Raw genomic sequence first — 26,736 nt, 5'->3', positions numbered from 1 at the left:
ATTTGGACTTAATAGAAGCAAATAAACATTTCAGTTACTATGTTTGGGGTGAAGTACATCTCTTGATGCTTGTGTGCTTCTTTGTCATGCTCAGTGCGCTTTGAGAGGAGCCTTGGTATATTCTACCAAAAGACATTAAAAAAGAGAGCAAAAAAACTGTCAGCATTAGGGTGCACATGCATGAAATCAATCTGAGTCATTTGAAATTAAAAATCTCCTGAGGTACGTTCAGCAGAGAATGAATTGTTCACCAGCCTCTGGATTGTCCTTCCTCTTTCCAGAATAGTAGGCCTGTGCTAGCTGAGAAGCAACATAGTGTTTACGCTGGCTTCTTTGGAGTTCTTCATTACCTCTTCTGTGGAGTCCTTCCATGCTGGGCATCCCCCTGTTTGGGAATATAGGCTGGAAAAGGAAGCTCTGGTATTGTGCTGCCAGATTCAGCCAGTATGCTTCACTTTTCTAGCACCTTTTTTCCATCCAAGAATCTCAGCACATTTACTAATATCAGTTAATTTAGCTTCATAACTTAGCCTGTGAGTAAGTGCTGTTATCCCCATTTTAAAGATGGGCAAACAGAAGTATGGCGAGATTAAACTAGTTGAATGAGGAAGTCTATGGTGAAAACAACTTAAATTTCATGACTCTCCATTTTATACCTTAACTGCAAAACCTCCCTCCTTATAGGCCACTGCTTTGCTTAGACAAGTCAGTGTAGGACATGCTGAGACACTTGCATAAAAATCGCATTGAAATCCCACTTCAGCGCATTTGCTATAGTTTTACCACGTCACGCTGACATTATGTAGCAGCAATAAAATGTTATGAAAACTCTCTAGAGTGCAGTGCAATTCATTCCACATTGGTGGTGGTTTGGTTGTGTAAGCTTCATTTTTTTTTTTTTTTTAAAGCTTTCATTGTTCCTCTGGAGCTACATGTTGAATTGCAAATATGGAAAAGAATGTAGGGTCACTCTAACCCCTTTACTGTTGTTGTCATTCATAAAGTCAGGGACTGGCTGCATAATACTAAATGAATATTTGTTACCCTTCTGATGTGTCACTAGTTTGACAGGTCTTGCTCCTTGAAAGAGTGGTTTGTTAGGAAAATCATGTTTTTTCCCCCTAATAATTACCGAGTGTTTAGGGAGCACTTGATGTGTCTGTAGAGGGCTATGCAGTTTTCTCTGTGTGGAAATGCATTGTACATTTATAGAGAACATATGCAGTTAAGAAAACATGAAGTAAAACAGGTTGGAGAAAGAAACGTGAATAGTAGGTATCTCTGGCTGTCTGACCAGCATTTGTCTTCCCAGCAGAATGGTTACTAGAGGTAATGTATCAACTATAAGGATGGCATAGATGAGTTAAACTACATGGCGGATCAGTGATCCGAAGACACTCACACAAACCTTAGCCACCAGAGACCAGGGTAGTGTCTTTGATGTAACCTCTCACAGAAAAAACAGCTGACACATTCCCCTTTCTGGATAGGCTGTTAGTATTTATATCAAGTGCGAACATAAGAATCTTTTCCAAGATAACATTACCAAGGAAAGGAACAGAGCAATATGTCTTTTAATTACATAATAACAAAGGAACTTTGTAACTTTTTCAAGAAAGTAATTTAATCATAATTCTTGGAGGAGTCATTCGTCAGAGTCCGTCTAAACAGGAAGATACAGAACGCTAAAGGAAGTAATATTGACAAATAGGGCTTGGAATGTTCCAGATTTAATGAGGTGACCATTGGCTCCGCCATAGGAAAACCCCTAGTGTTTTAGGCAAAAGTCAGAGTGTGACTTAAACTGGGGAAAAAACATGAGCTAATAAAAGTGGCTGGTTAATGTGCAGTGTGTGGGGGAAAGCATAGGCCAGACTCCTCATTAAAATCAATCTATATTATTCTACCTTTAGAAACACAGAGAGCTGAAAGATTGCGAATTAAACAGAGCAAAAACCTCCATCACCCTTTGGAGTTATGCATGGTACTGCCTGGATTGATTTTAAAACAAAAAAAACCCTTCAAGTTGTAAATATTTGTTAAGAAGGAAAACTGAGGTTGGAAAAATAGGAACCTAACATATTTCCATAGAGAACCTGAGAATTAAAACTGTTATTTTCAGCCCCCTCCAAATATGGGGGCAGTGCAGTCATGACAATAAGCAAGGGCTAGGTCTCTTCCCCTCCCTCTCCCACCCCCCATTTCAATCTATTGATCCTGTGTAAGGCTGATAGACCACAGTCGTTGGTGTGTGGGATTGAACCTGGGGCCTCTGGAGCTTAGTGCATGAACCTCTACTTTATGAACTAAAAGCCATATGGTCTCGAGTTAAGGGTGTAGAGCAGACTCATTAATCTCTCTCTGTCTCTCTAAGTGGTCTCGATACCACTAGATGGGACAGAACACCAAACCAACGAGGTGTGTGGGTTGCATACTTCCCCTAGCCTGAGGAGGTACGTCCCAGCTGAAATCCCGGACGAGCCCCCACTTGTAACATCAACAGACCCCGATTGTTGGCAGGCAGGATTGAACCTGAGGCATCTGGAGCTAAATGCATAAGCCTTTACTGCATGAGTTAAAAGCCATAGGGCCCCTAGCTAAGGCTCTAGAGCAGACTCATTAATCTCTCTAAGTGGTCTCAGTGCCATTAGATGGGACAGAACACCACACCCAGGAGGTGTGTGGGTTACAACTGCACCAGTTAATCTTTTGAGAAACAATTCTATTCTGTCCTTGGCGAAAAAAAATTACCCCGAGAATTAAAATCCAGTGATAGTTTGGGATGGAACAGATATTTTGAGACCAGTCCAGCAGAGAAACCTGACATCTCATGTTGTGATTGTGACAAACTGGAGAAGATATTTCTATGAGGACGATCAGGCAGATGGGCAGAGAGAAGAGAAATGAAGCAAGATCACAGAAGGAAAAGACCAGCATGTTGCAAAACTGGCTCTAGTAAATATATGCTACAGAAATTATAACCTTTAGTGCTTTAAGGAAAGCGTTCATTTCAACTGCAGAGTGACCATTCATTTGCAGAGCCCAAGTTTGTTTCCACGTGCTATAAAACAACATACAGCATAAGTTACCTTGAAAATTAACTGGCAATGGCCAAGCTGATAACCTTGTTAAAATAATATATATAGTAAGGAAGAGTCCCAGGATACAATGTTTTGTTATCTGGCAGACCTGTGGATCAAAGTCAATGGGCCTATTCGTGGAGTAAAGTGCAACTCTGTGTGAATAAGGGTGGCAGAATCAGGTCTGTGGGGTATATTCCTCAGAGTGAATAGAATAAACTGAATAAGCCTCTCTGCAAAATACTTGGCCTTAAATTGCATATCCTGTCATATGAGAGATTAGTAAAAAATAGCACATGTTGAAAAGGAAATTTCTACTGCTGAAGATGATAGAATGATGCTTGGATTCCTTCAGGGTTTGTTTTTCTAATCCTTTCACCAGTCTGCATTACTAGTTAATACAATAGCTCAGCACATCTGCACAGAACATACATTTCTTTGTTGAATATTTACTCAGTGAAAAGGGGTGGATTTAGGAACCTGAACTCTAGAGTTACCACTTTCAAGGAAACTATCCGCATACTTTTCTTTGTGGATGAAAGTTAATTGGTTGTGAAAGCATGGACACTTTTTTTGTTTGTTTGTTTTAACGGTTTGGGATGTTCTGCCAAAAGGTGTGTGTTCAGATTTGAAGAATTTTCAGTTAGTGCTGTCAGAGGGTCTGAGAGAAACATGCCTTTCTCTAGATTTTGTTTTGGCTTTTATACCTTTTTCTTTGCCCTAATTTCCATTATTAGAACAGTATTGAATCTTTTTAAGAGAAATATTTAGCGTGACGCTGAGAAGCAATTCCATACTTTTTTGGCACCAAATAAAGACTTCAGACCACATGCTATGAAAATACTTTGCTAGATGCTTGCACATTCACCATAGCACTTAACTTTATATCTGAGAATTGGGGGGTCTGATTTGTAGCAAATATAATGCATGATTTGGTTGCAATTATTTCTATTTCTTGTGAGCATATTCCAAGTGAACATGTAGTGATATCCTGATTTAGCAGATTAATTAGCTGGGGATATATATAGTATGGCTAAACATATCTGTGGGAATTGCTAATGGATTCCTCCCCTGCTACTCCCTGCTGCTGTGACTATGACAGTACTGACATGCAAGAAGTCCTACTTTTCCATGCCCTTTATAGATTTCACAGCATTTAACTCCATTGTGAACAGATTGCCGGGAGGCAAATGGCTTCCCACCCCTGCTTTTGCTCCTGCTGACTTATGGACCCTAAGGGAAATGTGTGTTAGCTGCAATTATATGTTGTACAGTGACTGCACGTTTTGTCTATGTTTTTGGTCATGTCATCTACTAAAAACAAAACCTATATGCTTGTAATTGGAGATTCACCTTTGTCAAACCTAAATTTCCTGTTCCGTTAGCTATACAGTTAAATGACCAGCAGATATTTTATGGTCATGAAATGCAGAGGAGGAGGAGAAAGCAGCTCAGGAGTCTTCAAAAGTGATCTGAAAACTGTGGTGCTTTGCCTTTTTTTGCTCGTTTTTATAATGTATAAAGTAGGCCTGGAAAAATATTCAGAAAGAGATGGGTAGGGGCATGCGCATGGAGAAGGTTCTGTTTCCTGGGTTTTTTACGTTACAAATTCAGGTTTTTTCTAGCTGGATTTTATTTGCTGTCATTATTTATTTGTTGTTGGCTGTTTATATTATGGTAGCACCCGGAGTGCTGGTCAAGGTCCTATTGTGCAGTGCACTCTGCAGTTGTGGAGGATGACATGGTCCCTGCCCTGAAGATCCATTAGCAACAGTAGAACCAGTAGGATTGTGACATCCAGACAACTTGTGCCAGTGAAACCTGATCAAGTGACCAGAAAATGGTTCAGACTTTTTAAAACCTTTTTTTATTTTTTTGGTCCAACAACTCAAATGTCTGAATAAACAGTTTGGCAGGTGAGAATGTTCCCTACAGCACTCCTTCCCACCCCTTTGGATAGGAGCTGAGCTGGAGAGAGATTCCAGTCCACGTTTGAGTCCTCCAAGTAAGACCTCCAGCAAAAAAAGAAAAAATTGACTTGATACCACTTCCATTTTTAACATAAATTCAGCAGAAAGAAAACACTTCAGGCCTTTTTTATATTGCATAAAACTTTTTGAAGGTTAACTGTAAGGTGAATCAAGATAGTATGGCTCAGTGATAAGGTCAATTGCTTTTTCCTCTGGGCACCTAAGTTCAAATGAAGGTTGACTGGTTTTCCTAGACTCCTATGCAGATTTGTTCACAACGGAGAAACCTCAGCACAATTCTCTTGAGCAGAAACTCCCAGGGCTGGAGAAGTTGGGGTGCTGCAGTTTAGGCAGTTTGAATATATTTGATCAACTTATTCTCTTTACCCATGAAATATCAAAACTGCTAACTTTGACATGGTTATAGACACAGAACTTCGTCTGCTTTATGATTCTAATATGTTTTCGAAAGGAATTCCTAACGAAGGAAAACAGCATGGGGTAAAAACAGCATGGCTGGAACTTTAAAGACTCTATATAAAGTGTAATTGTAGAACTCAGTTCTGTCCTCCAATGTGTATCATGCATCCCTATGTCTATTATTATTAACATTTTATTTTTATATTGGAGAATCAGCCATTGAATTCATGCATATTAGCTGAGGTTTTCTAGTGTGTATAGTGATGCATGCACTGTAAATATCGTTTGGGTTTAGAAACTGATAGGTTAAGCTGCTGGAAGCCCACACTTTTTTCTTATCATTGTAATCAGCCCTTACTCAGACTCATCAGAACAAGCAGTTTTGTTCTTTGAGACAGCTGTAACTTAGACTGTCGTAGCTTGAGATGTCCTAGCATAGGTTAAAGAAAAATGCTTGAATATAAAGATCTGTGTCCTAGTAGCAGTGGCAGTTTAAATAATGTACTTGTAAAAGCTATCTGGAGTTTCTTCTTGCAGTCTTTTTTCTTTGTAAATAATGAAAATGGATTGGGCTTCAGTTTGAGAGGTAGCTGCTGGTTTTGTTGTGAAGTTCTCCTTCATTTTGCATGATGAACAAATTGAATGAAGGGGAATATTTGTCCTACATCTGAGGCAGAGTCTGTTACCACCATCCCGCTGTTTTTTAACCTTATTTTCTAATTACACTGGAATAGTGGAATAAGTTATAATGAATGAAATCTGCAGAAGACTGGTTCTAATATGCACTTTGTGAGGTCACTGGAAGACACTGACTAGTAGTTCTGGGGTGCAAACTTCTTTTGAAAGGATATTGAAATTGGAAAGGGCTCAGAAGAGTCACAAGAATGATGCAACTTATTAAGAATCTGCCTTACAGTGAAAGGTTTAAGAAGAGGTTTTATCAAAGAGAAGGTTAAGAGGTGACCAGATCACAGTCTGAGTACCTGCACAGGAGAAGATTTCTGATAGTAGGGGGCTCTTTAATCTAGCATACAAAGGCATAACAAACTTGGCAATGGCTAGAAGTTGAAGCTGGACAAATTGAAACTGGAAATAAAGGACAGATTTTCAGCAGTGAGGGCAATTAAGCATTGGAACAACCTATCAAGGGATGTACCCTATTCTCCATCACATGAGGTCTTAAGGTGATTCTCCATCTCAGAAGGTCATCAAGATATGATGTCTTGCTAAAAGGTACATTACATTTCACCCAGTAGCTTGACACAGGAGTCACTGGGTGAAAATCTTTAGCCTGTGTTATGCAGGAGGTCAGATCAGATGATTGCATTGATCCCTTCTGGCCTTAAAATCTATTATTCTAGTTCTGCATTGGGTTAGTAGTAGCTTAAGGTTGTCTGTATTTGTGGTATAACAGTAATAAATGGTATGGTAACCTAAAATAGCTTGAGCGCTGTCTAGGTTCCTCCCCCACTCTGAACTCTAGGGTACAGATGTGGGGACCTGCATGAAAAACCTCCTAAGCTTATCTTTACCAGCTTAGGTCAAAACTTCCCCAAGGTACAAAATATTCCACCCTTTGTCCTTGGATTGGCTGCTACCACCACCAGACAGATACTGGTTACTGGGGAAGAGCTGTTTGGAAACGTCTTTCCCCCCAAAATACTTCCCAAAACCTTGCACCCCACTTCCTGGACAAGGTTTGGTAAAAAGCCTCACCAATTTGCCTGGGTGACTACAGACCCAGACCCTTGGATCTTAAGAACAATGAACAATCTTCCCAACACTTGCACCCCCCTTTCCTGGGAAATGTTGGATAAAAAGCCTCACCAATTTGCATAGGTGACCACAGACCCAAACCCTTGGATCTGAGAACAATGAAAAAGCATTCAGTTTTCTTACAAGAAGACTTTTAATAAAAATAGAAGTAAATAGAAATAAAGAAATCCCCCCCTGTAAAATCAGGATGGTAGATACCTTACAGGGTAATTAGATTCAAACATAGAGAACCCCTCTAGGCAAAACCTTAAGTTACAAAAAAGATACACAGACAGAAATAGTTATTCTATTCAGCACAGTTCTTTTCTCAGCCATTTAAAGAAAGCATAATCTAACACGTACCTAACTAGATTACTTACTAAAAGTTCTAAGACTCCATTCCTGGTCTATCCCCGGCAAAGACAGACTAAAGACAGACACACAGGCCCTTTGTTTCTCTCCCTCCTCCCAGCTTTTGAAAGTATCTTGTCTCCTCATTGGTCATTTTGGTCAGGTGCCAGCGAGGTTACCTTTAGCTTCTTAACCCTTTACAGGTGAGAGGAGCTTTCCCTTGGCCAGGAGGGATTTCAAAGGGGTTTACCCTTCCCTTTATATTTATGACAAGCGCTCTCTAGCTGTTAAAGTTAAGCATAACTATTACAGGTCTTTGGCTGCTACCACCAATTGGGACTTGAAATAATTGCAGCAGTCTGTCTACACAAGGGCTCCCAGAATTGCAAATACTGGTTGAGCTGAACTAGTGTAGGGAATGGAGGGAAATTTTGAAGAACATTTTTGGCATAAACAAGACGTGAGGCTGTGAAGGGAACAGAAAATTGGTTAGAACTGGGATATGAAACAGAATGAGCTCTGTTGTGTCCTGATTTGGCTTCAAGAAACTTGATGGGTCCTTTGAGACTCTGTGTGTATTAACTAGGAGTCCCGACATCTGTGCAAGACGTTATTTCGGAATAAAATGTCATCATGTGGAGCTTTGTGATTTGAATGGATTGATCATTTCTACTGTAATCTCTTTACACATTATTAAAATCCAAGTGCAAGATCCCACATCCCTTCCTTTGACTCGCAGGATATAAATTCTTCAAAAGCAAACTTGTAAACCTAGTCAGACATAGGTGACAAATTATTGGCAGCAGCTGCTTGGTGGTAAAAGTGAGCTGGACCAGCTCCACATTTGATTATGATCCTGTGTGGCTTGTGTCTGTGTTCCTGTGGACAGCCCAGCTGCTTCTCACTGACTTTGTGAAAAGAGCACCCAGAATTGCATCCAGCAGATTGATGCTGCAAAAACCACTTTTCAGATCCAGTTTGTGGAGTATGTTGGTCACAAAGCATTGTGCCCTACAGACACATTTCAACGGCACCATTTTCCAATTAATAAGGAAATTGTTTGCTCAAGCCGAAGATCACATTTTAATGGATGGAAACACCTATACTTTAATAATGGAAAAACTAATGACAATTCATAATCACCTCTTATAGATTTTGAGCACTAGCTTCAAGTGTTACCCTGGGCATTGGAATGTGCCAAGACCACTGGCACCAGGTGGTCATCCAAACTGTGTGATGTTCTGATAATGAAACCTGAAACCAGGCAAAGCGCATCTGATTTCTGATTTTTGTTACATTCTCCTAAACTCAGGCCAGGCTCAGTGAGGTTAGTGGATCTTTCAGAAAATTCTGGCCAGGTCTCCGATGAGCATGAGCTGGTATGTGGCATCAAGTGAAAAATCACAAATAGCTCAGAGGCTGTTGCTGGGGTCGTGAAACCAGGCACAACTTGGTGGGGTGTGCGGGGGTTTTTGGCTTTGTTAGATTTCAAAGCAAAGCTTGCAGGGGTGTGAACTGATGAAGATGAGTGTCATATAGCACTAGTGGTTAAAGTCCCTTGCTTCTGCTTGCTAGAATTCATTGACTATGGGAATACTTGTCATCATGCATGGATTCTGCATGGTCCTATCCAGCCCTTCTTTTGTAACAGGAATAAAAGCCAGATACCTTGCAGTTTATTCCCAGAGGTTTCCTTGATGAATCAGCAAATGCTTTATTACATAAGCCTTCCTCCCTTCAAACAGGGCATTTTTGCTTTAACCCATTTTTTTTAGTTCAGCCACTGAAAGTAATAAGGAATAATTGATGTAAGCTGTGACGCTTTTTAAAGCTCTAAGGATTGCTTGTCCAATGGAACAGCTAATTTACATCGTTAGTTTCTCTTTTTCCCCTTGCTGTACTGCTGGAGGTGTCTGTTTGGAAATCCCCACACAACCACTAAAACAATCTGAGAGTTAATGTTTCAGCCATTCTAATCAAGTCAACAGTGCCAGATGCAATTTATAAATAAACTATTATAACATGCATTCCTTAAAATTTGTGCATCAAACGTAATTTGATGCATATTATTTTTTAAAAGAGGAAAAACATGTAGAATAGAAATGATTTTCATCCATGGAGCACAGAGATGATATTTTACACAATCCTATAGATGTATACGTGTATACACAGAGGCATATGCCTTCGGCTGTGCGGATGTAGAAATTGCCAGGCTGGATCAGACCAGTGAGCCTTCCATGTTACTGTAGCCAGACCAGATGCTTCTGAGGAAAATGGCCAGGAGACATTCTCATCGCCTGTAAATAACTTGTCCATGTTCCTTCCTTTATCAGATATCAATTATCTACCCAGCAGTATGACTTTTGCAACACAGATAGTCTTTGTAGTAGAATGTGATTACAAGTTCAGCCTTTCGGGGGCGGAGAGTAAGTTGCATTGATCACTCTATCGTGATCAAGGAGTGGCACTGAATCGCTTCAAAAGGAGTTCCAGTTAATCTTCCTCTAACAGAAGAAGGGTGTCATGAGCTTGGGGGTGGGGAAAGAGGAAGAAATAGTAACATAAATTAAAAATATAATTATGTGTAAGAGCTCAGAACAGGATTTTTCTCTTTTATATGTGCAGTGGAGATGTGGATTTATTGCTGCACTAGAGCAGGCTTAACAATACAGTGATAACTAAATTAGCTCATGCCCCCTAATTATACCTGCTTCCCCTCTCCGGTTCCAGCCCATGTGATCAGTATGAAAAGTTTGACCATAAACAACCAAGTAGGTAGGGAGAGCCTGTGCAGATTGGACTCTTTGTAGTACCTAATTGCCTTCTATGACGAGATAACTGGCTCTGTGGATGAGGGGAAAGCAGTGGATGTGTTATTCCTTGACTTTAGCAAAGCTTTTGATACAGTCTCCCACAGTATGTTTACCAGCAAGTTAAAGAGGTATGGGCTGGATGAATGGACTATAAGGTGGCTAGAAAGCTGGCTAGATCGTCGGGCTCAACGGGTAGTGATCAATGGCTCCATGTCTAGTTGGCAGTCGGTATAAAGCGGAGTGCCCCAAGGGTCAGTCCTGGGGCCGGTTTTGTTCAATATCTTCATTTATGATCTAGAGGATGGCGTGGGCTGCACCCTCAGCAAGTTTGCAGATGACACTAAACTGGGAGGAGAGGTAGATACGCTGGAGGGTAGGGATAGGATACAGAAGGACCTAAACAAATTAGAGGATTGGGCCAAAAGAAATCTGGTGAGGTTCAAAAAAGACAAGTGCAGAGTCCTGCACTTAGGACGGAAGAATCCCATGCACCGCTACAGACTAGGGACCGAATGGCTAGGCAGCAGTACTGCAGAAAAGGACCTAGGGGTTACAGTGGACGAGAAGCTGGATGAGAGTCAACAGTGTGCCCTTGTTGCCAAAAAGGCTAATGGCATTTTGGGATGTATAAGTAGGGGCATTGCCAGCAGATCGAGGGACGTGATCATTCTCCTTTATTCGACATTGGTGAAGCCTCATCTGGAGTACTGTGTCCAGTTTTAGGCCCCACACTACAAGAAGGATGTGGATAAATTGGAAAGAGTCCAGCGGAGGGCAACAAAAATGATTAGGGGACTGGAACATGAGTTATGAGGAGAGGCTGAGGGAAATGGGATTGTTTAGTCTGCAGAAGAGAAGAATGAGGGGGGATTTGATAGCTGCTTTCAGCTACCTGAAAGGGGGCTCTAAAGAGGAGGGATTTTTACCAGTGGTTCCCAGACTTGTTCTGCCACTTGTGCAGGGAAAGCCCCTGGCGGGCTGGGACGGTATGTTTACTTGTCGCGTCCGCAGGTTCGGCTGATTGCAGCTCCCAGTGGCCGCAGTTCACTGTTCCAGGCCAATGGGAGCTGCTGGAAGCGGCATGGGCCGAGAGACGTACTGGAGCTCCCATTGGCCTGGAGCAGCGAACCACGGCCACTGGGAGCCACGATCGGCTGAAGCTGCGGATGCAGCAGGTATACAAACTGATCTGCCTGCCAGGGGCTTTCCCTGCACAAGTGGCGGAACAAGTCTGGGAACCACTGATCTAGACTGTTCTCAGTGGTAGCAGATGACAGAACAAGCAGTAATGGTCTCAAGTTGCAGTGGGGAAGGTTTAGGTTGGATATTAGGAAAAACCTTTTTCACTAGGAGGGTGGTGAAGCATCGGTACCTAGGGAGGTGGTGGAATCTCCTTCCTTAGAGGTTTTCAAGGTCAGGCTTGACAAAGCCCTGACTGGGATGATTTAGTTGGGAATTGGTCCTGCTTTGAGCGGGGGTTGGACTAGATGGCTTCCTGAGGTCCCTTCCAACCCTGATATTCTGTGATTCTATGCCTACTTGGCCATGTCTGTCCCAAGATAGGAATGTTTAGGACTGCAACATGAGGCCTTCGTCCTGAGGTTTCAGTAATGTCGTTACAGGGGTGTAGAAAATGTTAGAGATTTTATAAGACTTCATACAAGTGTTTGTCTGTAATATGGTGGCTGCACAAAAGACAATGTGCTTTTATTAGGTACAGAAAATGTGGGCATTATGTAACCACAAACTATTTTTGTGACATATAATTATAGTGTTTTCATGTTCTCATTTCCAGTCACCAGGAAAATCTTAAAGGAATTTAAGGAATCACAAAGGAAACTTAGGCTCAGTGTTAGAATGCTGGACTCTAGGTGCCCTGCCAACCAGTGGAATCCACGACTCCAGGTGGTCACCCAGGCACCCTATACAATGCATGGGAACAGTTAGGCACCTAAGAATGGGATCCACAAAAGACTGTGTGCTGAGCTAGGCAGAGCTAGCCAGTGGGAAATGCTGAGGAGAGGGGTGTGGCCTAAGCCCTGCCCTTCAAAGGGAATTAGGTGCCTATCTCCACCTGGGATTCACAGTCACAAACCCTCTTCTGGAGTTCAGCACCTAAGCTGGATCAGGCTTTTCTTTTTTTGCAAAGAAGGAATACAGACTTGAATGTGGCTCTCCCACATCCCAGTGGGTGCCCTAGCCACTGGATCATGGACTCATTCTAGTCCAGTGAATAGTCTATTATTTTATAAAGTGGAACAGCTTCAACAGGAAAGCTTGGGAGAGCCCCCACCCAAAATACCCCATAGCCTCGTGAGTAGGACACTCCCTCACAGGTGGGATACCTGGGTTCAGGTCCCTGCTACTCTCAGGCAGAGTAGGGATTGGAACCTGGGTGGCCCACATTCTCCATGACTGATCTAAGCACTGGGCTATAGAATATACGGCTGTGTTTTGTGCAGGGCCTGATCTATTAGGCTGGGAAACTCATAGTTTGTGAATCTCACTGAGGTTTAGGCTCTGCCTGTGCCCACCAGCAGAAATGTAGGCATCTTTGGGGCTTTATTTATGGGAATGTTGGCACCTACAGGATCTGGTGGCAGCTAAGTGAGGGTCTTGAGGTTCTAAATTTTGGATTTGGGCACCTAAATTCCTTTACAGATCTAGCCCCAACTATCCATTGTGTACACCCCATGGACAAATTAGAAGGCTCCCTTCCTAGCAAGTTAAAACAATACAGAAAACTTTGTTTATATTCCTTAAAAAATTACATTAAATCTATAAATAACAGTTCATATCAAATGATTAAAAGTGCTTGGAAAGACAGGCTGTAGATTTCCTACATGAAACAGTACTCAGGCTTTTGAATAGTGTGGGTGGCTGGATGTGTGCACTGTGCCTTCAAGGGAAAAAAAATTTAGCTGTCAAAGCAGACATTTGAGATTTAGATTGGACCCTCCCCCGAAAAAGCCTACCCAAACCAGTGGCGATGTTAATTACCTTGAAAGATATTATATTTGGAGTAGGTGTAGCTGCAAAATTACCTAGTAGAATTCACATAAAGCAGGAACATTTTTTCATTGCATTTAGACAGGTTTCTCAGTAGGGACTTCATCACAGAATTATTTTCTCAGCGGAAGACTGCTTAGTCTTTTTTTTTTTTTTTTTTTTTTTTTTAGTACTTTTACATCTATTCATAAAATGGGTTAGGAGCCATTTCCAGATGTAAATCATATATGGGTTTTGTTTGATTTGTTTTAACTTGGGGTTTAAAAACACACCCCCATCACTCAACTTGACTATTTTGGCTGGCTGCAAAGTAGATCCATAGGGCAAAGGGATGTGAAGAATAATCAGTATTGAAATACCAAACCTGCTGGGTTAGTTGCACGTACAACAGAAGTCCCTGCAAATAACCAGCCTTGTCAGATACATGGGGATAAAATGCTGGTCTTTTGTTCGGCACCTGTAACTAATTATCTGGTGATAAAATCAGGTCTGGTCTCAAGTATTGTCCCACCAACACTCTAAGCCCCTCAATCGTGCGTAAGTGATGTAGAGGAGCAAAGAGGAACATGAAGAGAGAAGAATTATAAAGCTCTTCTTTGAATTATGACACATCTCTATCTAATACATCCTTATCTTCAACTCATCCAAATTAAAGCAAGTGGTACATGGCAGGTTGTGCAGATGAATCAAGACTAATGCATGCACACAGCTACTACATTCAATTTCCAGCGAATGGGTGTGTCAGATTGTATTTCTCAGGGTGTAGCAGCACTCACAATTTTTAGAAGCATCTCCCACAAAGACTTGGCAGAAAGGGGGGGGAAAAAACTTGATCACATTCACTGGTAGTGATTATAACAACTATAATTAATCCGCCTGCATTACAGGCTCATTGCTTGAGCCAGAGTACTGTTCTCAATTTTTGACTCCTTAGTTGCTATTGGATTGTTTCTTTGCTCTACTCCTGTGTTTTGTTTCTTTTCATAGCAGTCTTGATTAACAAAGCTTTTTTTAAAATATATATATTTTTGGTGGACCATAGACAAGGAAGAATACTCGAGATCAGGGGTCAGTAACCTATGGCACGTGTGCCAAAGATGGCACGCGAGCCAATTTTTAATGGCACGCTGCTGTCTGCCTACCCCAGCAGACAGCAGCCTGCTATTAAAAATCCTGCCCTGCGCGGCCCGCTCTTCTCCGCCCCCCGCCGACCGCTCTCTCCTTGCAGGGCGGAGGGGAGGGGAAAGCTTGCCGACCCCTGATATATAGACTTCTAGAGAGAGACCTTCTAAAAAATGTTAAAATGTATTATTGCATGTAAAACCTTAAATTAAAGTAAATAAATGAAGACTCAGCACACCACTTCTAAAAGGTTGCCGACCCCTAGTCTAGACAAGCCCTGAGACTTGCCCTTATTGCAGACGTGCAGCCTAGAGGGCTGGGGAAATGAAATTTCCGTTGAGGGGCACACACACATTCAGCTTCACACCTTTGAGAGCATAACTGAGAAATTATTAGTAGCTTGTTTAGGTAACCTTAATGACTGACTTAATGGTCAGTTACCTTGGCTTCGTTATTTTGGGCATGTCCATATTAGGGTTCCTCTAGACCTCTTCCACTTGGTTCTACAAAAGCTCAGTTTGACTCCAGTCTCATCACTGTGGTTCCTTTATTTGGCATACAGGAAAGCTACGCTGAGTTGGTCAGGCTCAAGCATAGAGGGTGGGAACAGGGCATACCACACATCCAAAGTTACACAGCAGACCTCTCCCTTTATCTACATTTAGACATTACATTGCATTTGCCATACATTGCATCACATATTTTTGGATTGGGTTGTAAGAAGCTGTACAGCAGGCTCTGTCCACACACAATTTACTCCTTACCTCAATTTATGTTCCAGGCTTATTTTAGCCATTGTTATCTTAGCCATTGTAAATTGTTCCCTGTGTGTTTCCTCTTATCGTATCTTTTATAGACATTCTGTTTTCAGCCTGCTGATCCATTTACCTGCCTAATTCTGTCTCTCAAAAAATAAGGCCACCCCCATGTCCAGTTACTCATGTCAAGCCAGGCCTACAGTCCATGTGGGGAAGTTATTCCAGATTAAGGATATGAATTTAAAATGCAAGAGCTATTCTGTGTTAACTCCTGTGTGGGTACTCTTAGTGCCTTTTTCCAGTTTAGCTTAATCGACTTCCAAAATATACTGGCTAAAGGACTAGCTACTTTGCAGCAAAAAGAAAAGGAGTACTTGTGGCACCTTAGAGACTAACCAATTTATTTGAGCATAAGCTTTAGTGAGCTACAGCTCACTTCATCAGATGCATTCAGTGGAAAATACAGTGGGGAGATTTATATACACAGAGAACACAAAACAATGGGTGTTATCATACACACTGTAAGGAGAGTGATCACTTAAGATGAGCTAATGTCAGCGGGGGAGAGGGGAAGAAAACCTTTTGTAGTGGTAATCAAGGTGGGCCATTTCCAGCAGTTGACAAGAACGTCTGAGGAACGGTGGGGGTGGCAGGGAATAAACATGGGGAAATAGTTTTACTTTGTGTAATGACCCATCCACTCCCAGTCTCTATTCAAGCCTAAGTTAATTGTATCCAGTTTGCAAATTAATTCCAATTCAGCAGTCTCTCGTTGGAGTCTGTTTTTGAAGTCTTTTTGTTGTAATATTGCGACTTTTAGGTCTGTAATTGAGTGACCAGAGAGATTGAAGTGTTCTCCGACTGGTTTATGAATGTTATAATTCTTGACATCTGATTTGTGTCCATTTATTCTTCTACGTAGAGACTGTCCAGTTTGACCAATGTACATGGCAGAGGGGCATTGCTGGCACATATCACATTGGTAGATATGCAGGTGAACGAGCCTCTGATAGTGTGGCTGATGTGATTAGGCCCTATGATGGTGTCCCCTGAATAGATATGTGGACACAGTTGGCAACGGGCTTTGTTGCAAGGATAGGTTCCTGGGTTAGTGGTTCTGTTGTGCGACGTGTAGTTGTTGGTGAGTATTTGCTTCAGGTTGGGGGCTGTCTATAAGCAAGGACTGGCCTGTCTCCCAAGATCTGTGAGAGTGATGGGTCGTCCTTCAGGATAGGTTGTAGATTGTTGATGATGTGTTGGAGAGGTTTTAGTTGGGGGCTGAAGGTGATGGCTAGTGGCGTTCTGTTATTTTCTTCGTTGGGCCTGTCCTGTAGTAAGTGACTTCTGGGTACTCTTCTGGCTGTGTCAATCTGTTTCTTCACTTCAGCAGGTGGGTATTGTAGTTGTAAGAATGCTTGATAGAGATCTTGTAGGTGTTTGTCTCTGTCTGAGGGGTTGGAGCAAATGCGGTTGTATCGTAGAGCTTGGCTGTAGACAATGGATCGTGTGGTGTGATCTGGGTGAAAGCTGGAGGCATGTAGGTAGGAATAGAGGTCAGTAGTTTCCAGTATAGGGTGGTGTTTGTGACCATCGCTTATTAGCACAGTAGTGTCCAGGAAGTGGATCTCTTGTGTGGACTGGTCCAGGCATCTGAGGTTGATGGTGGGATGGAAATTGTTGAAATCATGGTGGAATTCCTCAAGGGCTTCTTTTCCCTGGGTCCAGATGATGAAGATCTCATCAATATAGCGCAAGTAGAGTAGGGGCATTAGGGGACGAGAGCTGAGGAAGCATTGTTCTAAGTCAGCCATAAAAATGTTGGCATACTGGGGCCATGCGTGTACCCATAGGAGTGCTGCTGGTTTGAAGGTATACATTGTCCCCAAATGTGAAATAGTTATGGGTGAGGACAAAGTCACAAAGTTCAGCCACCAGGTTTGCCATGACATTAGCGGGGATACTGTTCCTGACAGCTTGTAGTCCATCTTTGTGTGGAATGTTGGTGTAGAGGGCTTCTACATCCATAGTGGCCAGGATGGTGTTTTCAGGAAGATCACCGATGGATTGTAGTTACCTCAGGAAGTCAGTGGTGTCCCGAAGATAGCTGGGAGTGCTGGTAGCGTAGGGGCTGAGGAGGGAGTCTACATAGCCAGACAATCCTGCTGTCAGGGTGCCAATGCCTGAGAGGATGGGGCATCCAGGATTTCCAGGTTTATGGATCTTGGGTAGTAGATAGAATATCCCAGGTCGGGGCTCCAGGGGTGTGTCTGTGCGGATTTGTTCTTGTGCTTTTTCAGGGAGTTTCTTGAGCAAATGCTGTAGTTTCTTTTGGTAACCCTCAGTGGGATCAGAGAGTAACGGCTTGTAGAAAGTGGTGTTGCAGAGTGCCTAGCAGCCTCTTGTTCATATTCCGACCTATTCATGATGATGACAGCACTTCCTTTGTCAGCCTTTTTGATTATGATGTCAGAGTTGTTTCTGAGGCTGTGGATGGCATTGTGTTCTGCACGGCTGAGGTTGTGGGGCAAGTGATGCTGCTTTTCCACAATTTCAGCCCATGCACGTTGGCGGAAGCATTCTATGTAGAAGTCCAGTCTGTTGTTTCGACCTTCAGGAGGAGTCCACCTAGAATCCTTCTTTTTGTGGTGTTGGTAGGGAGGTCTCTGTGGATTAGTATGTTGTTCAGAGGTGTGTTGGAAATATTCCTTGAGTCAGAGACGTTGAAAATAGGATTCTAGGTCACTACAGAACTGTATCATGTTTGCGGGGGTGGAGGGGCAGAAGGAGAGACCCCAAGATAGGACAGATTCTTCTGCTGGGCTAAGAATATAGTTGGATAGATTAACAATATTGCTGGGTGGGTTAAGGGAACCATTGCTGTGGCCCCTTGTGGCATGTAGTAGTTTAGATAGTTTAGTGTCCTTTTTCTTTTGTAGAGAAGCAAAGTGTGCGTTGTAAATGGCTTGTCTAGTTTTTGTAAAGTCCAACCACGAGGAAGTTTGTGTGGAAGGTTGGTTTTTTATGAGAGTATCCAGTTTTGAGAGCTTATTCTTAATCTTTCCCTGTTTGCTGTAGAGGATGTTGATCAGGTGATTCCGCAGTTTCTTTGAGAGCGCGTGGCACAAGCTGTCAGCATAGTCTGTGTGGTATGTAGATTGTAATGGGTTTTTTACCTTCACTCCTTTTGGTATGATGTCCATCTGTTTGCATTTGGAAAGGAACTTTGCAGCAGTTATTCCATTTAATTTCCACATGTAGACAAGTCCTTGGTTGGAGCAGGTAAATTGGATGATATTCAGACCTGGTGGATATTCTTGCAGAAGGTTCTTGTGTATAGGAAATATTATTACCTTGGAATATGTCCTGCTTGCGAGTTACCACACCATATAGGTATGCCTACCGCTCTGCCAAGATCCCGGTGGGGTCTTTTTCCTCTTCCTTTTGGAGTTGAGCCTCTGGGATCTTTACTCCTCCCTTATTTTAGAGGAGCAGGGAGGAGTGCTCGTCTGGCAAGCAGTGCCTGATGCCACAGGGCATCTGTTCAGCACCAGGCCAACCTAAAGAAACCTAAATCCCAAAGATCCCTTAGCTCCATTCTGTTGATCTTCAGCTGACTGACAATTGTGCTGTTTTTAAATCCCCTGCCCTATCCATGACTTCGTGAAATGGTGACAATACGTAATGTAATGAGTGATTCACAAATATCTCTATTTTTTTCCTTTAGCCTTGCTTTTGGGAAGCATGCTGGCATTTTTGTACTGGTTCTGCAAGTTGTACATGAGTAATACATCTGTGAATCAAGAGAGCTACTTTCTGCCCAGTGCAGTGCTATCACACAGACCTCAAACCTCAGACTTCTTAGATGCCAAAGTCCTACAACTTTAAAAAAGTCTCTGTGCATCTCACAAGCATTTTGACAACTTACATCACCCATAGTTTCTCTCTCTTTTTCTACAGATTTATGCTTTCTTGTAGCCTATACAATTTACTTATTTGGCTGAGTCTCTCTGCATAAAGGCTTTACCATAGATGTCATCTGCTGTATATGTGTCTTCATAGCTTCCAGCATATTTATGTTAACTTTTGTCCAACAAACATTCCCTTTTTCAGGCCATTCTGTTAAAGTATCTAGAGTCAAATATCACTTTGAGAACTTGCTGTCTGGGCATTGTAGCACTAAGCTTGTACTGAGATGGATTGCATCATGTTTTTTTAATTATTTTTATTATACAGGATATCCATTAGGGTTTTCTCTCTTGCTGAAGGAGGTGCGATTAATATAAATTGTTTTATATAGACATTTCAGGAACAATAACTATTGATACACTTAGTATAGATGTCAAAGTAAAGAGTGATTCTTTCTTTTACCACACATACAGAACTTAGTTTGTGTGATAAATGAGTTTATTATTCTTTAAGGGTGCTTATTACATTACTTTCTCCTCTGCCCCATCTCTAAGGAAAACTCACTAACTATCTCTGGTCTTGATCATATTTGATTAGATTATTCTGCCAAGAGCTCTATGACCATTGAACCTTCAATTCTGGATTAAAGGTTGAAAGATTATTCAGGTTTCTGGTACAGCCTAATTGCATCTAGTGCTTGTATTATATTAGTGCAGCCCAAATCCAAAATTATTACATGTGTCTGTTGGATTTGCTGGGTCATCTTTTCTTACAGAAATAGAATAACAGATCCAGGAAGTTACAGATGGAGAAGTCCTGTCAGATTATTCTGTCCATTGCAGAAGTTTTTATTGAAGTGAATTTGCTAATCTAGTGTATAATTTAGCTTTGAGTCCCAAGCAAAGACGTTTCCATCACTTCCCTTCGGAGACGATTCCACAGACTAATGGAGCGAACGGTCAGACAGATTTTCCTGATATTCATTCTAAATTTATCTTTTTAATGCGCGCCTCTTATTCTTTCTTATAACCTTGTGTCTCTCTGTCCTTTCTATTCTTAGTGTTTACAGTCTTCAAATATTTATAGGCTACAGAAACATAGAAATTAGAGGTGTTTTTCATCTCTAAATATTAAATGACAGGATTTTCCAGGGTTGTGGGTTTTTTTTTTACTTGTTAGCTTTTTGTTTAACTATATGATACTGCAGCTGTTAGCGGCTATGTCTGGATTTAAGAGATTTTTGACTCTCTTCTCCTAACAAACCTGTTCTATGCAAAAAGAATGGAAGGATTGTCTGCTGTTTGAAATTGTGTCCTATGATGTATTGTATGGTACCAAGTAATGTTGGAGCACTATTACATGACTGCTGCTCCTTTGGGAACCATGTTAAAAACAAGCTGGGTATCTCATGAGGTTATCTTAGTGAGCAACATCTTAAATAAACACAATTTCCCTCCTGCATGTAACATTCAAATTCCAGTTCCCACTTTTATTTCAAAACCCAATAGAATTAACTGTCTTTTAAATCTGTTTTTCCAATAGAGATAAATAACGAATATACAAAATGTTGGTCCCAGCTGTGCGTTGCGTGCTATTAGTGTAGTGGCAGAACAGTTTGGACACAACCACTCTTGCTCTAAGCAAGTTAGTAATGCAGGGACACTAAGATGGAGCTGTTTTGTATTATGTATTTGTGAATACATAAGGCCTTGTGCCTGCTTCCTCTCCCCTCTCTCTCTCTGTTTGTTTTAAGTACACTCCCTTCATATCCATAGCACACTGGATAGTTCATTACAGGTAAAAGTATCTCTGCTTTCAAAAAAATGGAAGAATGTTCAGATAATTGAGTGAACCTGTATGCTGAATATTCTTAGGTGCTTTAACACAGCAGTCTCTTCGAAAGTGGACTTTTCCTGATTGTTTTCCTATCAGAATCCTTCCCCCTGTTTGTCCAATTACCTGACTAGATGGAGATGGGTAGGAAGAACAGGCAGGTAGTAAAATATTATAGATATGGTTAAAATGGCCCCTAACTTCTCTGAACCAATTTAGTGCATTTCTAGTTTAGTCTCTTACACCTTTTATTCTCTTACTTTCCTGTGCACAAAAAGAAATCTTAATTAAGTAATTGGCAGACTAGGGAGTAACAGTTAGAGCCAGCTCACTGGTAGTTTCTTAATTGCAGCTTATAATAAATAGATGAACTGTCAGTTCCTTGAAGATATCTGATCACTGTGCAACATTTCCTTGCATTTTGGCTGCCAAAAAAGCTAAACTTTGCCGTGTTTAACAGATAGCACCTAATGTTTTTCATTTCCTTTCCCAAGCAGGTGTTGTTACTTGTCTACAACTCACTGTCTTAGTCCCTTTATAGCTTATTACACATTATCATAAATGATATATCTATCTTTATAGTTCTAAGAAATGTAAATATTTATTGAAGGATCTTTTCAAAGTAGCTTTTTGAAAAATTTTATTGCTCTTTCAGTTTCTGTCCAGTGAGTGGGGCCATTGTCTGTCAGTAATGGCTGCCATTTTATGAATATTTTCCTATGGGAGCCCAGTTTAAGATGCAGATTAGGATTCAAAGAATAGTTTTAACCACTTGAAAGCCTTGGAAATGTTGAGCATTTCTAAATTCTGAAGTAAATTTTATAATTGAAAAAACTTGATTTCATTTGTAGTTGGTTTAACCACTTAACATAAATGTTTTATTTAAAAAAAAAAAAAACTATTTCCCATAAGCAGTTTAGAAATGGTGGCTTTCGTGGCCTTCCAATGGTCCTATTCAGTATCCTCTCATCAAGATGTCATATTCATATTGCATTGACAATTAGTTATATAGATCACTTAACTAAAATCCTTAGGGTTTTGCTCTTCTTTGCATTTAGATGTAAAGGCTTGAATATCTCACATTACACTTGGATTTTCTTTTGAATTGTAGCTGCTATTTCCTTTGCTATTTCTGTGGTAGAGAAGAGTGTATCTGGAAATCTGTTTATATTTGAACCTCTGAGTCAGCCATTCAGAAAAATGTAGTATGAAAGATCAGTTACATACTATGTATATTAGCCACTGCCTCTGCCATTCTGATTCTTTTAAAACAAAACAAAAAAAGCTTCAGAAGAGTAACATCCCCCTGCCCCGCTCTATTTTAGTTCATTTGTCAAAATGCAGGGGAATATCTTCAAGCACATTTGTGTTTGGTTGCTATTTGGATCTGTATTGCTGTGCACTTCTTTTTTAAAACTAATTTTGTCGCAAATCGCATGCCATGAAGTGAGGTGATAAATATATCTATGCATATCGCAAAGCATTATGGTATGTATTCAGAAGAGGAAATAGTAGAAAGAGGGAAAGAGTAAAGTTGACTGGATTATAAGAAAAAAATAGGAGCACTAATGGCAAGGTCATAAAAAGAACAGGAGGACTAGTGGCACCTTAGAGACTAACCAATTTATTTGAGCATAAGCTTCCGTGAGCTACAGCTCACTTCATCGGATGCATGCTGTAGCTCACGAAAGCTTATGCTCTAACAAATTTATTTGTCTCTAAGGTGCCACAAGTACTCCTTTTCTTTTTGCGGATACAGACTAACACGGCTGCTACTCTGAAAGGTCATAAAAGTTAAGAAAGGAGGGGGGAGGAGGAATCATACTGTGAATTGCATAAAACACTTTTTGCTCAATATAAATTATAGTTTAGAAAAAAAATCTGCTTGAAATACATCATAGATGGTGTTGCCAGGATACTTCCTGATCGTGTTAATTAAACTGTCCTGCAGATATAGCTTAATTAGCATATAATTTGCATATTGGACACAATGGTGCATGTTCCTAAAGAAAGCTCCTCTTTTACTAATAAACCATTGTATTCAGATACATTTTCAAGCGGGAAAAAAGTCTTTAGACATAACTATATTTTTGCAACCACATGATTAAGATCTGTGCTAATGAACTGATGTATATAAAACCTGTGTAGTAAGATGGTATTTTATGCTAGCTCCAGTACATTCTTTTCCAGATCCCCCTTTGATAGCTTTCCTCTTGTAAAATAGTACCTTATTTCATGAGATGCCCCATTGCTTAAGGTACTAATCAAACTGAGCAAAAGAGGCAGAATCTGGCTCTTGAAGATATCATTATATACAGTTATTGATGCTACAGTTCACAACTCTCCCAGATCACCTGGGACAGTCCTGAAATTAAGCACGGCTGTGCTGCTCATTTGGGGCTCCCTCCTCTGGAGTTAACCCCCTTAGCACCTCTGGATCAGCTTGCATGTCTGCCTGAAGTGACATAGTGGGGAGCAGAGCGCTGATCAGAAGGCAGTTCCTTGCTCTGCCTACCTGTGGAGAATGCTTTTCTGATTGGCATTCTGTGGCCTACTCTGCCCAGATGCTTCAGCAGCAGAGATCAAATGCTGCAGGAGCGGTTCACTGCAGTGACAGAGGCAACCAGGACAAAGGAGGAATGAGAGAAGAACCAATGGGGCAGCGAGCATGCTCGCAGATGGAGGGAAAAAGAGCCAGGGAGTCATTGAGAAGAAGGGGACAAGGAAGGACAGGGAACAGAAGGGAAAACATAAAGACAATGGGAGAGAGAAGAGTTCAGAAATGGTGGGGAGGAGAAAAACAACAAGGTGGGAAAGGAGAGAGAAAAATGACAATCAAAATATTTTCATATTTTCTGTGTGTGTGTGTTTATAAAAAAAAGACAGTCCCTACAAAGTACATCCTTCCCAGCCCTGGTGCCTGACTTTCACCAGCCTAGCTCCTTGTGTGGTCATTTATACATGTGCTAAGTAGGTAATGGCTACACAAGGTGCTAAGCAGCAGCAGAGAATTAGGTTCCTAGTGCCTATGAAATGCTAAAATTGGAAGTGCTGCTGTGAGTTCCCAACAAAGACCCTGCCCTTCAGCCCAGAACTCTTGGCCTTGGATGTGCCTGGCCCTCACACCAGGTATTGGAAGCTGTTAAAAGAGTATGTAGAGGTGTTTTTGACTGGCCATTTATTATAATGCTTACTGAAAGTTTTATGGGAGCATCTAATAAATACATTCATTTACAACTACAGCTATTTACAAAGAAGATGATAAAACAAAATATGGCAAAATACATTGGTCAAAAGAAATTCCTGGAAATTGGAAGATTGCAGAAAAAATCCAAACAAAATGAAGTTAGCAAGAGAGGAGAATAGAAAAAAGACATCTCTGTCTTGAATCTGTAACATTCCTATAGAAATTGCATGGACTAATTTTGTATTTTTTCCTTGTATTAATTATTTTTATGTCCAAAGATTTTTTCCTGTAATTCTCAACATTGCCAGCCCAGCATTCAATCAGTATTTCAGCTCCTCAAAGGAAGCATTTTCCTGATGCTCTGTGAGCTCTCTTTTAATAGTAGTGGATTACAGAGGAAAAACATTTTCACTCATATCATTGCTAAAGTAATCTACTTCCTCTTTGACTATGACAGAGTTCTAATTTCAACGAAATAGTGCAGGAGTAGTAAGCTGTGGGACCACAGTGGCATTTTTTTAAATAAAAAGTTATTGAGCATGTGAATCAAGTGACAGTCAAGGTATTAAAATATTTCATAAGTAAAATCCTTCATGCCTACCGCAAACTCCAAATTTAGACTGGGAACCTGCTAATCATTCTGAATAATGATGTTGCTAGAATATGCATTTCAGGTGTTGCTTCCGTATCTAATTCTTTTTTCAACTTTTTTAAAACAGGTGATTATAAACAGCACAATCACACCTAATATGACCTTTACGAAAACATCGCAGAAGTTTGGTCAGTGGGCGGACAGCAGAGCAAACACTGTGTTTGGTTTGGGTTTTTCCTCTGAACAGCAGCTAACAAAGGTAACTGGGCTCATTTTATTTCTGAAACAGCAGCTGTGGTTCTTGTGAATTAGGGAACAGCTGCACTGTCGGTACCAATCTGGTAGGAGTCTCCCAAATTGAATTTATCGGTAGCTCATTAATTATCTCTTCTTCTCTATGTGCAAGTTGTTAAACTCCTAACTATCCAGTGGTTGCTTATAGAGCCTCAGTGAAGGTTACAAAGTTCACTGATACAAGGATACATTTTAATTTGATCACCTGTGGCCCTCTATAAAAACAAAAGGCTATGAGATTTTGAAGCTTAGTTTTTTAGATGTTCTCAAATACAGTCTAAGCGGTTTCTTGGCATCTCTTTTCCTAGACTATGTGCTAATTTTATACAAAAACTACATCAAAAGAACATTAAGGATACAAAGTGAAGCACTAAAATGTCAGAAAATGCCAACGTTAAGGCTGCCTATGCATGCTTAACTCTACATCTATGTTGCAGAGAAGTCTCTATTATTTTAACAGACATCCAACTAATAGGCTTATTTAGAATCCAAAATTGTCTTCCTATGAAGTACATATGGCCTTGGATGTAGTGTAGTGGTGTACTGGTTTGTGTGTTGATGAGTGAATTTGACCCATAGTGGCTGGCCCTTTGATGTTAAGGGGACTATTACTACAAGTGACTATAAAGAAAAGTTGTCCTTTATCTCAGCTGGGGTAAGCCTGTGCTTTTGGAGCAGAAGGCTGAGGATTGTAGTTCTAGCTCCCCTATGTCACTTGTCTGCAGAACAGGTTACAATGAAGGCTTGTAAAATATCCAGCCAACTCTGGTAATGAATAACTAGTAGTGTAAACAATACCTCTCACAGTGATTCGATTAATACTTTTCAAACGCAAGTCAAGCAACCAGAATGTTTGTTCTCACAATAAAAGAAGGTACTTATCTAACACATAGTTGATGTTTTAAGCATGAACACTCAACCCTTATTGGCACTGTTTTATCAGTTAACCAAATATCACGTCCTTGGGCATTCCAAACAGTCTCCATTACTCTCCTTTTGTCTTCTTGCATGTTTTGGTCTGAGAGGTACTAGTGTTGAAATTTTAAAAGCTGCTTCTTGGGTCTGAAACAGCAAAGACTGACCATTGTAGGGAAAGGAAAAGCCTGTTGGATGTAATGTGTTTACTTTCAGTCAATTGGGTGACTGAATTCTACGTGAACTTATTTTTGTTAAATTGGTCTTACTGAGTTCATGCATTTTCCACACGACTGCATTTTTTGCAAATATTTCACATTTGCAAAAATGATCATGCAAAATTGTTTTCACTCTTGGGGTGACTAGAAAAGTGTCCTGGTAACAATCTGGTTCTCCTGGAATGTTTATAGGACTAAGTCATTCAGTAAAATGAAAAAATATTACCTGCTTTAAAAAAAAGAGAATGTATCTGTGGCAATGCTTCAGGAAACTTATCTCAAAACAGAAGAATCAGTCTTAAAAGGAATGTGTACCATGGAGTATCTTTCGGCTCCCATGAGAGAGAGGTGTGTGTATTAAGTAGAATGGGAATGTAAAAGGATTAAAACCTATCCAGAAGGCAGATGAGGTGGTTGTTGGGCGTGCAGAGGACAAACATGCACCGAGTGTGGAATATACATTTCTTCAGAAATAATTTTGGAGTGATGGCAATAGTCCAGAATTCAAAGGTA

General features: G+C 40.8%; 1 protein-coding gene across 1 annotated transcript in view; it reads left to right on the top strand.

The window, feature by feature from the left end:
• HOMER2 (homer scaffold protein 2) overlaps positions 1-26,736 on the top strand; it is a 103,998-nt gene that overhangs the window by 45,073 nt on the left and 32,189 nt on the right. The window contains exon 3 of the mRNA XM_077828538.1: positions 24,924-25,055. Within this exon, the coding sequence (XP_077684664.1) occupies positions 24,924-25,055 (132 nt within the window). The remainder of the gene's footprint in view (positions 1-24,923; positions 25,056-26,736) is intronic.

Source organism: Eretmochelys imbricata, chromosome 10 (genome assembly GCF_965152235.1).
Source record: "Eretmochelys imbricata isolate rEreImb1 chromosome 10, rEreImb1.hap1, whole genome shotgun sequence".
In the NCBI taxonomy this organism is placed as follows: domain Eukaryota; kingdom Metazoa; phylum Chordata; order Testudines; family Cheloniidae; genus Eretmochelys; species Eretmochelys imbricata.
This window is presented reverse-complemented; position numbering and strand designations above follow the sequence as displayed.